The sequence below is a fragment of the Bombina bombina genome, chromosome 10 (genome assembly GCF_027579735.1).
Source record: "Bombina bombina isolate aBomBom1 chromosome 10, aBomBom1.pri, whole genome shotgun sequence".
Taxonomy (NCBI): Eukaryota; Metazoa; Chordata; class Amphibia; order Anura; family Bombinatoridae; genus Bombina; species Bombina bombina.
In genome coordinates, this window is record NC_069508.1 from 95,436,097 (window position 1) to 95,448,450 (window position 12,354).

The following is a 12,354-nucleotide window of genomic DNA, read 5'->3' on the forward strand; positions in this document are numbered from 1 at the left end:
GTTGCAATTTCTTCTGCTAGAAGAGTTTCAGAGTTATTTGCTCTGCAGTGTTCTCCTCCTTATCTGGTGTTCCATGCAGATAAGGTGGTTTTGCGTACTAAACCTGGTTTTCTTCCGAAAGTTGTTTCTAATAAAAATATTAACCAGCAGATAGTTGTGCCTTCTTTGTGTCCGAATCCAGTTTCAAAGAAGGAACGTTTGTTGCACAATTTGGATGTAGTTCGTGCTCTAAAATTCTATTTAGAGGCTACAAAGGATTTCAGACAAACATCTTCCTTGTTTGTTGTTTATTCTGGTAAAAGGAGAGGTCAAAAAGCAACTTCTACCTCTCTCTCTTTTTGGCTTAAAAGCATCATCAGATTGGCTTATGAGACTGCCGGACGGCAGCCTCCTGAAAGAATCACAGCTCACTCCACTAGGGCTGTGGCTTCCACATGGGCCTTCAAGAACGAGGCTTCTGTTGATCAGATATGTAAGGCAGCGACTTGGTCTTCACTGCACACTTTTACCAAATTTTACAAATTTGATACTTTTGCTTCTTCTGAGGCTATTTTTGGGAGAAAGGTTTTGCAAGCCGTGGTGCCTTCCATCTAGGTGACCTGATTTGCTCCCTCCCATCATCCGTGTCCTAAAGCTTTGGTATTGGTTCCCACAAGTAAGGATGACGCCGTGGACTGGACACACCTATGTTGGAGAAAACAGAATTTATGTTTACCTGATAAATTACTTTCTCCAACGGTGTGTCCGGTCCACGGCCCGCCCTGGTTTTTTAATCAGGTCTGATGATTTAATTTCTCTAACTACAGTCACCACGGTATCATATGATTTCTCCTATGCAAATATTCCTCCTTTACGTCGGTCGAATGACTGGGGAAGGCGGAGCCTAGTAGGGATCATGTGACCAGCTTTGCTGGGCTCTTTGCCATTTCCTGTTGGGGAAGAGAATATCCCACAAGTAAGGATGACGCCGTGGACCGGACACACCGTTGGAGAAAGTAATTTATCAGGTAAACATAAATTCTGTTTTTCGTGCCTTTCGAAAATTCAAGGCAGGTGTGGCATCAACTTCCTCTAAGGCAAAATAAGAGGGAACTTTTGCTCAGTCCAAGGCGGTCTGGAGACAACCGGACCTGGAACAAAGATAAGCAGGTCAAGGAGCCTGCTGCTGCCTCTAAAACAGCATGAGGAACGGACCCCTATCTGGTAACGGATCCTATAGGGGGCAGACTTCATTCTTCGCCCAGGCGTGGGCAAGAGATGCCCAGGATCCCTGGGCATTGGAAATTATACCCCAGAGATATCTTCTGGATTTCAAAGCTTTCCCCCCCAAAAAAGGGGAGTTTTTGCCTTTCACATTTATCTGCAAACCAGATAAAGAAAGAGAAATTCTTGCATTGTGTACGTGACCCATTCAGTTCCAATAGAGGAACAGGGACACAGTTTTCCTCAAATCGGTTTGTAGTTCCCAAGGAAAGGAAACCTTCAGACCTATTTTGGATCTAAAAGATCTTAAACAAATTCTTTAGAATTCTATCATTTAAGATGGAAACTATTCGTACCATCTTAACTATGATCCAGGAGAGTCAATAGAGGACTACAATGGATTTGAAGGATGCTTATCCTCACATTACGATGCATAAAGATCACCATCGGTTTTTCAGGTTTGCCTTTCTAGACAGGCATTACCAGTTTGTAGCTCTTTCCTTTGGGTTAACTACAGCCCCTAGAATCTTTATGGAGGTTCTGGGGTCACTTTGGCGGTCCTTAGGCCGCGGGGCATAGAAGTGGCCCCTTATTTAGACGACATCCTGATACAGGCGTCAAACATCCAAGTTGCCAAGTCTCATACGGACGTAGTACTGGCATTTCTGAGATCGCATGGGTGGAAAGTGAACAAGGAAAGAGTTCTCTATCCCCAATATCAAGGGTTTCCCTCCTAGGGATTCTGATAGATTTTGTAGAAATTAAAATTTACCTGACGGGAGTCCAGGTTGTCAAAGTTTCTAAATTTCTGCCGTGTTCTTCATTCCATCCGCGCCCTTTGGTGGCTCAGTACATGAATGTAATCGGCTTAATGGTAGCGGCAAGGGACATAGTACCGTTTGCACGCCTACATTTCAGACCACTGCAACTATGCATGCTCAGCCAGAGGAACGGGGATTACACAGATTTGTTCTCCTGTTAAATCCGGACCAAGAAACCAGAGATTCTCTTCTCTGGTGACTATCTCAGGTCCATCTGTCCAAGGGTATGACCTTCCGCAGGTCAGATGGGACAATTGTTACAACAGATGCCAGCCTTTTAGGTTGGGATACAGTCTGGAACTCCCTGAAGGCTCAGGGATAGTGGACTCAGGAGGAGACCCTCCTTCTAATGAATATTCTGGAACTGGGAGCGATATTCCATGCTCTTCAGACTTGGCCTCAGTTAGCAACTCTGAGGTACATCATATTTCAGTTGGACAATATCACGACTGTGGCTTACATCAACCATCAAGGGGGAACAGAAGTTCCCTAGCAATGTTAGAAGTCTTAAAATAATTCACTGGACAGAGACTCACTCTTGTCTTAAAGCTATCCCTATCCCAGGTGTTGAGAACTGGGAGGCATATTTTCTAAGTCGTCAGACTTTTCATCCGGGGGAGTGGGAATTCCCTCCGGAGGGGTTTGCACAAGATCAAGCAGGAGAGTGCTTTAGTGCTTTTGACAGCGCCTGCGTGGCCACGCAGGACCTGGTATGCAGATCTGGTGGACATGTCATCCTTTCCACCACGGTCTCTGCTTCTGAGACAGGACCCTCTACCTCAGGGTCTTTTCAACCATCTAAATATAACTAATCTGAGATGGACTGCCTGGAGACAGAACGCTTGATGTTATCAAAGCATGGCTTCTCCGAGTCAGTAATTGATACCTTAATACAGGCATAAAAGCCTGTCTCTAGGAAAATTTAACATAAGATATGGTGTAAATATCTTATTGTTATGAATCCAAGGGTTACTCATGGAGTAAAGTCTGGATTCCCAGGATATTATCTTTTCTCCAAGATGATTTTGAGAAAAGGGTTGTCAGCTAGTTCTTTAAAAGGACAGATTTCTACTCTGTCTATTCTTTTGCACAAGCGTCTGGCAGGTATTCTAGACGTTCAGGCATTTGGTCAGGCTATGGTTAGAACCAAGCCTGTGGTTAAAAATGTTACTCCGCCATGGAGCTTAAAGCTGGTTCTTAAGGTTCTTCAAGGAGTTCCATTTGAACCGTTTCATTCCATAGATATCAAACTTCTATCTTGGAAAGTTCCTTTTTGGTAGCTATTTCCTCGGCTCATAGAGTCTCCGAGTTATCTGCGTTGCAATGTGATTCTCCTTATCTGGTTCTCCGTACGGATAAGGTAGTCCTGTGTACCAACCTGGGTTTTTACCTAAGGTGGTATCTAACAAGAATATCACTCAAGAGATTGTTGTTCCATTCTTGTATCCTAATCCTTCTTCAAAGAAGGAACGTCTATTACACAATTTGGACGTGGTTCGTGTTTTAAAGTTTTACTTACAAGCTACTACAGATTTTCATCAAACATTCACCTTGTTTGTTGTCTATTCTGGACAGAGGAGAGGTCAAAGGACTTCAGCAACCTCTCTGTCTTTTTGGTTAAAAAGCATAATTCATTTAGCTTATGAGACTGCTGGACAGCAGCCTCCTGAAGGGATTACAGCTCATTCTACTAGAGCTGTGGTTTTCACTTGGGCCTTTTTTAAATGTGGCTTCTGTTGAACAGATTACAAGACGGAGTCTTGGTCTGCGTTTCATACTTTTTCAAATTTAACAAATTTGATACCTTGCTTCTTCAGAGGCTATTTTTGGGAGAAAGGGTTTTTTACAGGCAGTGGTAACTTCCGTTTAAGTACCTGCCTTGTCCCTCCCATCATCCGTGTACTTTAGCTTTGGTATTGGTATCCCATAAGTAATGGATGATCCGTGGACTGGATACACTTAACAAGAGAAAACATAATTTATGTTTACCTGATAAATTTATTTCTCTTGTAGTGTATCCAGTCCACGGCCCGCCCTGTCACTTTAAGGCAGGTAATTTTTCCATTAAACTACAGTCACCACTGCACCCTATGGTTTTCCTTTCTCTGCATGTTTTCGGTCGAATGACTGGTAATGGCAGTTAGGGGAGGAGCTATATAGCAGCTTTGCTGTGGGTGGACTCTTGCAACTTCCTGTTGGGAAGGAGAATATATCCCATAAGTAATGGATGATCCGTGGACTGGATACACTACAAGAGAAATAAATTTATCACTTAAGCATAAATTATGTTTTTAAGACAGTTGTTCTTTTGAGTATAACCTCAGCCACCTCTACACCTTGTGTTACTCCTTTTTCTCCATTTCCCTTCAGTCAAATTACTGGGGGTTGTGAATAAGGGAGTGATACTTGGCAGTTTGCCTGTGGTGCTCTTTGCCTCCTCCTGCTGGCCAGGAGTGATTTTCCCAACAGTAATTACTCAAGCCGTGTACTCGCCATATCCGGAAAGAAAGACCTTTATTAGATAAGCATATATTTTTTTTTATTTTTTTTTAAAGTAGATAACCCAAAGTATTGATCTAGGCCCATTTTGGTATATTTCATGCGACCATTTCACTGCCAAATGCATTCAAATTAAAAAAAAAAATGTTCACTTTTTCACAATTTTAGGTTTCTCACTGAAATGATTTACAGACAGCTTGTGCAATCATGGCACAAATGGTTGTAAATGCTTCTCTGGGATCCCCTTTGTTCAGAAATATCAGACATGTATGGCTTTGTTATTGTTTTTTGGTATTTAGAAGACCGCAAAATGCCGCTGCGCACCACACTTGTATTATGCCCAGCAGTGAAGGGGTTAATTAGGTAACTTATAGGGTTAATTTTGGCTTTAGTGTAGAGATCAGCCTCCTACCTGACGCATACCACCCTTTGATCCCTCACAATTGTCACCGCCATCTTAAGTACTGGCAGAAATTCTGCCAGTACTAAAATAAAAGGCTTTTTATTTATTTTTTATAAATATTCTAAGGGATCCCCCTCTTAGCCCCCAACCTCCCTGATCCCTTCCCCCAAACAGCCCTCTAACCCTCTACCTATTTGCTGCCATCTTTGCTGCAAATTAGGCACATTTAAAAAAAAAAAAAAAATTAAAATAACTTTTTTTGTGTGTAGTGTAGCTGCCCCTCCCCCCCTCCCAGATCCCGTTATGGGAACGGATCCTCTTCATTGTCCTCACCTCCCTCCTTCCCCCCTCAATGACACAGGTTTTTTTTCTTTTCTTTTTGTCTTCCCTGTAGCGTGGCGTAGCGGTCCCACCTGCTCCCGCCTCCTACAGTGATGGGCCACCCACCCGGCTCCCTCCTTACCCTCTCACCCACTAACAATCGGCACCACCGCTTTCCGATGCAGAGAGGGCCAGAGTGTGGCCCTCTCTGCATCAATAACTCTGCAAACCTATTTCTGCAGTGCCCCAATTTTGCCCCAATTTTGAGCGAGATTGTGGCAGAAAGAAGCCCAGGACTGCAACGACGTACAGGGTACGGTGCTGGTCCTTAAGGGGTTAAAAACAAAATCTAGCCTATCTATATTTATAATAAATATAATAAAAACACATCTAAATTGCCAATTGTAATTGTCAAGCTGAATCCACACACCAGTAATAAATTAGCATGTAAAATTGATGCAAACCATTCATTTTCATGTCTTTCACATTAAATAGTACATGAATGATGGTCTGGGGTCTTTAAGTAAAACTTGCTTATCTCATTAGAGTAGTGGTTTCCAAAGTGGGCGTTACTGCCTGCTTGGGAGGTGGTATTACTGAGGGGGGCACTAATGGGCATGAGATATGAAAGAGCTCTGGGGGTTACCGTATGTAAGGAGTGGAAGAGGATCATAATTAATTGCCCTTTAATCTAGTTGTCTAAAGTGAAACCACTTTCTTGCTTTGTATTTGACATTTTACCGCTTTTAAGGCTTTTCTTTTTATAATAATTTATAAATTTATGCTCAACTTATACTGTTTTCTGACTGCGGCAGGTTGCAGCCACTTGAAAGGAAGACTATATTTTATTACTGCTGTACTTTTAGTATATTATTACTTCTACATTTTGTATATTATGGAATTACTGTGTAGCAGCAGGAAACATAGCTTTGCGCAGTCATCTGACAATGTTTTTCTAGTTTTCCGTCACCTGAAATAAACTGTGCAGTGTGCACTACATAACACAAGTAGAATACATTTTCCATAAAGTTTATTGGTGCAGTAGTACAATTATGCTCCAAGCAAAGATTTCTTAACGTGATGATTTAAGACTCCTACTAAGTGACCTAAAACCAGACAATGAGAAACTGGTATCACTTCTTTGAGCCCATTAATCACATTTTAAATGCAATATTTAAGAACCTTGCAAGGTGACTATCAACTTTCTAAAGCTTGTATTATAGCAAGATAATACAATTTTAATTAACCTAAAAAATACATTTTAAAATTTTGTATTTCAATTTTTATAATTAAGCTTGGAGGAACTGAGGAGTTTATGGATCCAAGGGGGCAGTAGCCTGAAAAAGTTAGAAAACCCACTGCATTAGAGGGAGTCAACCAGAAACTCTGATCTCCTTACCTGTAAAGGGAACTGCAGTCAAAAAACATTGGTGTTCTGTTGTATCTTCTGTGTGATATCTTAGACTATTTGAAGCAAATAGACATCAATACATCATTGGGATTCACTATTATGTTCACTGATCAGCAGAATCAACAAATGAGCTGGTGCAGACTATTTATATTCGCACAGAATTCTTTGCTATACCAGTCGAGGACCTGACCTCCTGACACCTAGCTTCAAAGGTGCAGAATATAAATTTTGTACTTATTTGAATATGGGGATTTTTATAGAAAATAGGGTAGGGCTTTCACCATCTTCTTTCATGTTATATTTTATAATCCAGTATATTTTCTCGTTTTTCTGTATTGTATTTTATACTCTACTAGTCCTAAAGCCTGTGTACACGGGCCAAGATCCCCATCCATTTAGATCCCCTCTCTCTTCTTCCCCCTTCCCTGCCGTTCTCAACTTTTTTTTTTTTTTTCTGTAGTGCAGTGGTCCCACCCCTCTGCTGTCTGATCCTCACTGACTGTTCCTTCCGTATGGTCAGGTATGTTTGTCTCGCGCTACAGTCTCTACTGCGCATGACTGCATTGGACAATCCTACCTGGCCTTTTATAATATAGAATTATATTCCCTCTCTTCTATATTATATTTTAAATTCTATTCTATTCCTGTTTGTAGGCATAACTTCACAATAGTTTAATATAGAATATATTTGCAGGGAACCTGCAAACTTGCCTTTAAAATCATGAATGGTTTTTTTATAGCACCTAACTGGGTGCATGTTTACCCGCTCCGAAGGCTGCCCATTTTGTAGTGGACAACATAGCCAATCACAGGTTGTCTCTAGCAACATTACTGCGTAAGTCTTATATTTATGTGCGACTGCGCTGCTAGACCTGTCTAACCAAAATAGTGAATCGCAAGGGCTGGGTGCTTGCAATTCAATATGCTGGCATAAAATCCATGCAGGATTATGCTCTGTTCAGCATCTTTGATGGGGGGGGGGGTTGGAGGAGGTGGTACAGTTTGGAGAGACTTTGCGTTTTAGTTTTGAAAACTAAACGGGAAAGTATATTTTAACTTTTTACAGTTAAAGGGACAGTAAACAAAAAAAAATGTAAAAAATTGTTTAAAGGATTTTTATGTTTGCTAATACTTTACATTTCTTTTATAATAATAGCTACAACAATAATACAGTCTGTTTCTAATACTTTTTTTTTAGTAATAAAGCACTATTATTTAGAATTCCACGTTTTTGTTTATGTTTTGGACTTTTTTGGCACATTTCCTGCTGATCTAAATTTTATTTCCCTTTTTAATTTAGAAAAAGGTGTTTGAAGAGGATAGAGGAGCTTGGTTAAAACAGCAGTTTTTAAATATGACTGCACTGTGTGATCGCAAGAGTTCTGAGCATTGGAAATCCCCAAGTGCCTTTTTTAGTAAGTATTGTCTTTTTATAAATTGCTTGTTTGTGTTTAAACTTTAGATACAACTGCTTTAAATTCCTCATGGAAGAAAAATATAGTTTCTCTTTTGAAATGGCTGGATAATTACTGATTTCAAGTGCATTGACCACTTTATTTCAGGTTTAAAGGGACAGGGAAATTAAATTAAAAGTTCATGATTCAGATCAAGAATGCAATTTTAAACTACTTTTCTTCATAAGATTGTGAGAGTCCACAAACCATCACATGTGGGATTAAATTCCAGTCCACTATAAACACCCAATATACCAGAGATTGTAATCCCTGCCACTCCTATACAACTCGGCCCCTAACATGGGGGTGCACTCACCAGTCCATTCTTCAGGGTGCTTCTTTTCTTGGGCCATTGTGGGTGGTAATCACCACAGATGCCAGACTTACAGGTGGGGTGTGGTCTGGAATTTTGACTCCTCAGGACACTAGGTTTACTATCAAGATTTTGAAGCTCTGCATAATATTCAGGACCCTAAGGCAGGTGTCCTTTATCAACTTTCCATCAGACAATGTCACAGCAGTGGCTTAAATCGATCAAGAGGGAAAATGAAGGCAGTCATTGCATGATATCAGATATTCATATCCAATAAGCAGCAGCTCCCACTAGTGTATATGTGCGTATTCATTTTTAACAAAGGATAGTAACAGAACGAAACACATTTGAAAATAGAAGTGAATTTAAATGTCTTAAAATGACATGCTCTATCTGAATCATGCAAGTTTACTTTTGACTTTCCTATCCCTTTAAGGGAAAAAAACTGTGACCAGGCTCATATATCCTGGTGTAAAGCTAGAGGATACCACTAGAATTCCTTTCAAATTTCTAGAATGCTACAGTTGTTACAGGACATTCTGGAGAAAGGCTTAACCACCACCAGTTCTCATAAGGGTCAGATATTGGCTTTGTCTGTCTTGTATCACAAGAAAATCTCTAAGTTCCCTGACATTTAGACCTTTTGTTCAGAATCTTGCCAGCTATTAAACCAGCTGCTCCACCATGGAATCTCAATCTGGTTTAAGGGGTCCTCCAGCTCCTCCTCTTGAGCCTATGCATGGTCTTGACAGTTGTTGTCTTGGAAGGGTAATGCTCCTCTTTGTCCTGTCGGCTTTATCCTGTGATCCTCCTAACCCAATTTTTTTCATTAGGATGAGGTGGTTCTGAGAGCCAACTACTTTTTTATTTCTTCCTTTATTTTCTTCCTATAGTAGTATCTTCCTATACCATTACTCAGGAAATTGTAGTTCCATTATTTATTTCCGGCTCCCAAAAATTCTAAGGAGCGACTTCACAATCTAGATTTCATCTTTCCTCTTCTATATTTATTCATTTTTCATGCACCTTGCAAGATTCATGAATCTATTGCAGTTTCCTTGGCTGTTGGCTTCAACCTTGATTCGTAAGGCATACGTAGTGGTGGGGAAGACTCCCTTCTAAGTGCATTACTGCTCATTTCACTAGAACATTTTCCACATCTTGGGCCTTTGGGAATGAAGATTTCATTGAGCAAAAGCTATCTTGGGGGTGTTTGACTCCTTCCAGTGGACTCACATTTAATCTCACATGTGGTGGCTTGTGGGCTCACCATCAAAAAATAAATGAATTTATCAGTTAAAGGGACAGTCTACACCAGAATGTTTGTTTTAAAAGATAGATAATCCCTTTATTACCCATTTCCCAGTTTTGCATAACCAACAGTTATAATAATATACTTTTAACCTCTGTGATTATCTTGTATCTAAGCCTCTGCAAACTGCCCCTTTTTCAGTTCTTTTGACAGACTTGCAGTCTAGCCAATCAGTGCCTGCTCCCAGATTACTTCACGTGCACGAGCACAGTGTTATCTATATGAAATATGTGAACTAACACTCTCTAGTGGTGAAAAACTGTTAAAATGCAATCTGAAAGAGGTGGGCTTCAAGGTCTAAGAAATTAGCATATGAACCTCCTAGGTTAAGCTTTCAACTAAGAATAGCAAGAGAACAAAACAAAATTGGTGATAAAAGTAAATTGGAAAATTGTTTAAAATTACATGCTCTATCTGAATCATGAAAGTTTATTTTGGCCTAAACTGTCCCTTTAAGAGATACCATTTTCTTTCCTTTCCAATGGCATGGAGAGTCCACGATTTCATTCCAATTACTAGTCGGAATTCAACTCCTGGCCAGCAGGAGGAGGCAAAGAACACACCAGCAGAGCTGTTAAGTGTCACTCCCATTACCCATAAGCCCCAGTCATTCTTTGCCTTGATCATCGGGAGGGTGTTCGAAGATTGTGTCTGAAGATTTTAGTACTTTTATGGGTACTTTTTCCTGCCAACAAGGATTGGGGCTATGCTGTGTCAATGTAAATCTCTTCAGTAAGTAAATGATGGCTTTTAGCAGTTGGACAGCGAGGTGGCCTTTGCTTACCTTCTAACATTCATTCTACCCCTCTTATAGAAAACAAGGGTTGGTTACTCTGTTTTTTCATTCTCTTCAGGTCTCTGTCAGCAATCCACAGCTGAAGACCCTGGAGGATAAGTTCTTTCATTTATATTTCACAGAGAGATATCATGGCAAAGGACTGGAATATTGAGGGACCTGGTGGTACCTGCTTCCTCCTAAAAGGTCTACTTTTAATATATGTCAGACCTATTGTGGCTGAGCAGGTATCTGGGTTTTTGCCAAGGACAGCGAAGTTGCCGCCTCCATTACCGGGCTATTTTAATAGTAGGAGCCTGGCTTATGTCATGTGAGAACAGGTATCAGAGTATCGGGGAGATACTACGCTCACTCTTTATATTCCCTGGAAGATCTGTTCGGTCATGGTGGTGCTTATGATGGGCACTTTATTTATTAACTACTGAGCATGTTTGCTAATTGTTACACAGACATTAGTTCACAGCACTACTGTTTTACTGACATTTTTATGTGTTGGGTCCCTCAGAGGTAAAATTGGAGATGTGTGCATATATATATGTATATGTATGTATGTATATATATGTATATGTATGTATATGTATGTATATACAGGGAGTGCAGAATTATTAGGCAAGTTGTATTTTTGAGGATTAATTTTATTATTGAACAACAACCATGTTCTCAATGAACCCAAAAAACTCATTAATATCAAAGCTGAATATTTTTGGAAGTAGTTTTTAGTTTGTTTTTAGTTTTAGCTATTTTAGGGGGATATCTGTGTGTGCAGGTGACTATTACTGTGCATAATTATTAGGCAACTTAACAAAAAACAAATATATACCCATTTCAATTATTTATTTTTAACAGTGAAACCAATATAACATCTCAACATTCACAAATATACATTTCTGACATTCAAAAACAAAACAAAAACAAATCAGTGACCAATATAGCCACCTTTCTTTGTAAGGACACTCAAAAGCCTGCCATCCATGGATTCTGTCAGTGTTTTAATCTGTTCACCATCAACATTGCGTGCAGCAGCAACCACAGCCTCCCAGACACTGTTCAGAGAGGTGTACTGTTTTCCCTCCTTGTAAATCTCACATTTGATGATGGACCACAGGTTGTCAATGGGGTTCAGATCAGGTGAACAAGGAGGCTATGTCATTAGATTTTCTTCTTTTATACCCTTTCTTGCCAGCCACGCTGTGGAGTACTTGGATGAGTGTGATGGAGCATTGTCCTGCATGAAAATCATGTTTTTCTTGAAGGATGCAGACTTCTTCCTGTACCACTGCTTGAAGAAGGTGTCTTCCAGAAACTGGCAGTAGGACTGGGAGTTGAGCTTGACTCCATCCTCAACCCGAAAAGGCCCCACAAGCTCATCTTTGATGATACCAGCCCAAACCAGTACTCCACCTCCACCTTGCTGGCGTCTGAGTCGGACTGGAGCTCTCTGCCCTTTACCAATCCAGCCACGGGCCCATCCATCTGGCCCATCAAGACTCACTCTCATTTCATCAGTCCATAAAACCTTAGAAAAATCAGTCTTGAGATATTTCTTGGCCCAGTCTTGACGTTTCAGCTTGTGTGTCTTGTTCAGTGGTGGTCGTCTTTCAGCCTTTCTTACCTTGGCCATGTCTCTGAGTATTGCACACCTTGTGCTTTTGGGCACTCCAGTGATGTTGCAGCTCTGAAATATGGCCAAACTGGTGGCAAGTGGCATCTTGGCAGCTGCACGCTTGACTTTTCTCAGTTCATGGGCAGTTATTTTGCGCCTTGGTTTTTCCACACGCTTCTTGCGACCCTGTTGACTATTTTGAATGAAACGCTTGATTG

The 12,354-nt window shown here is 40.6% G+C and overlaps 1 protein-coding gene across 1 annotated transcript in view; it reads left to right on the plus strand.

Moving 5' to 3' along the window:
- The window catches only part of SSX2IP (SSX family member 2 interacting protein), a 117,446-nt gene extending 106,814 nt beyond the window's left edge, over window positions 1–10,632 (plus strand). Inside the window, exons 8-9 of the mRNA XM_053693161.1 lie at window positions 7,959–8,073; window positions 10,592–10,632. Coding sequence (XP_053549136.1) covers window positions 7,959–8,073; window positions 10,592–10,632 — 156 coding nt within the window. The remainder of the gene's footprint in view (window positions 1–7,958; window positions 8,074–10,591) is intronic.
- Window positions 10,633–12,354: the final 1,722 nt, after the last annotated feature.